This window comes from Phyllostomus discolor, chromosome 12, assembly GCF_004126475.2.
Source record: "Phyllostomus discolor isolate MPI-MPIP mPhyDis1 chromosome 12, mPhyDis1.pri.v3, whole genome shotgun sequence".
In the NCBI taxonomy this organism is placed as follows: Eukaryota; Metazoa; Chordata; class Mammalia; order Chiroptera; family Phyllostomidae; genus Phyllostomus; species Phyllostomus discolor.
Window position 1 is genome coordinate 26,653,528 of NC_040914.2, and position 1,574 is coordinate 26,655,101.

General features: G+C 56.9%; 1 protein-coding gene across 1 annotated transcript; it reads right to left on the reverse strand.

Annotated features, from left to right (window-relative positions):
* Positions 1–523: 523 nt before the first annotated feature.
* On the reverse strand, positions 524–1,235 carry LOC114510738 (popy class I histocompatibility antigen, alpha chain E-like). The gene is made up of 2 exons (XM_036013364.1): positions 881–1,235; positions 524–783 (listed from the first exon to the last, which is right to left on the reverse strand). Exons 1-2 carry the CDS (start codon positions 1,218–1,220, stop codon positions 551–553), a joined length of 573 nt encoding a protein of 190 aa, XP_035869257.1. The 5' UTR covers positions 1,221–1,235; the 3' UTR covers positions 524–550.
* Between the last annotated feature and the right edge of the window lie 339 nt (positions 1,236–1,574).

The window sequence follows — 1,574 nt, forward strand, 5'->3', positions numbered from 1 at the left end:
CAAAACCCAGCTGTGACCCAAGGTCCATATGCCCCCACTTCCTGCCCTGAGGGTCTCACCGTTGAGAGCTGTGAGAGACACATCAGAGCCCTGGGCACTGTCACTGTCTGGGGAAGACACAACAGCAGAGTTACAGGGTGGGGGAGCCCTCGTCACAGACTCCAGCCCACACTCTCCCAAGGGTCCCAGATGTCACCTCCCCAACACCCAGACTTACAGGCAGTCTTAGTGTAGCTCTTCCTGCCTCTGTCTGTGGGAAGAAAATGTTCTGTGAGACGTCAGGGGGAAGGCTGGGTCCTGTGACCCTAAAGGAACCCCACACTCCTGAAACACAGAGATGTTTCTGGAACTGTGACTGAACACCAGGGTAGGATCAGGAAATACTGGAAAAATACATGTACAGGAATGGACCAACCACCAGTCTGGACATGCGTCCTCAGCAGAGAACTTTGCCTGTGACCTCTGAGAGCTGGGAATCAGTCCCCATTGTTAGAACCATCAGGTGATAAATTTGTCCCTCACTTTCCCATGGCCCTCACTAAAGAGTCTCTTAGGAAATAGGCCCCAGATGGACAAGCACCCATGTGGGGATACGATGCCCATTAAGGAGGCAGAGCACACTTCTACCTGGGCTCGACCCCCAGGGAAACAGGAAACTCAGCCCCACTCCTTGTCCACCTGAGCACTTCTTCCTCCACAGCACAGCTCCAGTGACCACAGCTCCAAGGAGACCCAGGGCAGCAGCGATGACCATGATGGTGATGGTGGTCTGAGGAGGGGGGTCTGCGAGGGGAAGGTGAGAGGTCAACCTCAGGCCTGAGTCCTAACCCTGCTCAGGGACACCCTGAGGAGAGGCTCTGAGCCCAGGCCCCCTCCTCACCCCATCTCAGGGTCAGGGGCTCGGGCAGCCCCTGGTGCTGGACGTGGCATGTGTATCTCTGCTCCTCTCCAGGGGGCACGACCACAGCTGCCCACTTCTGGAAGGTTCCGTCCCCTGCAGGCCTGGTCTCCACAAGCTCCATGTTCTGGGTCAGGTCCTCCCCTTCACGCTGCCAGGTCAGGGTGATGTCCGCAGGGTAGAAGCCCAGAGCCCAGCACCTCAGGGTGACCTCATGTTCAGAGATGGGGTGGTGGGTCACATGTGTCTTTGGAGGGTCTGAGGGGAAGGTGAGAAAATTAAGGAATTTTGCATGGTCATGGGACACTCCAGCAGTGCTCATGTGACCACCCTGAGAGCAGACAGGACAGGGGGTTGGGGGAAGGGAGAGCGCCACCCAGACACCAGCCTGGACAGAGGCACCTGGGATAATCTATTTCTTGGAAAGTTCTAGAATCAGGGTGAGAACCTAGGGTAGGAGTGTCCAGGTCTCTAAGGGGAGACACAGACTCAGGTGGAGGCTGAATGACTCAGAAAACCCTGAGTGAGGTCTCCAGAGAAGGTCTCAGGAGGAGAACGAGGGAGAGTGTCCTGATGCACCAGGTGCTGCAGGGTGTGAGGGAACCACTGTGGGGTGTTTCAGGGAGAGACTGGGTCCCTTACTGTCCTTCAGAGAAAGCTGGGCCTGTGGGTGAGC

Coding starts and splice junctions, on each gene's coding strand:
- LOC114510738 (XM_036013364.1), bottom strand. CDS start 1,220: ATGAGCACTGCTGGAGTGTCCCATGACCATGCAAAATTCCTTAATTTT. Junction 784..880: donor GCCCCTGACCCTGAGATGGG/GTGAGGAGGGGG, acceptor TTCCCCTCGCAG/ACCCCCCTCCTCAGACCACC.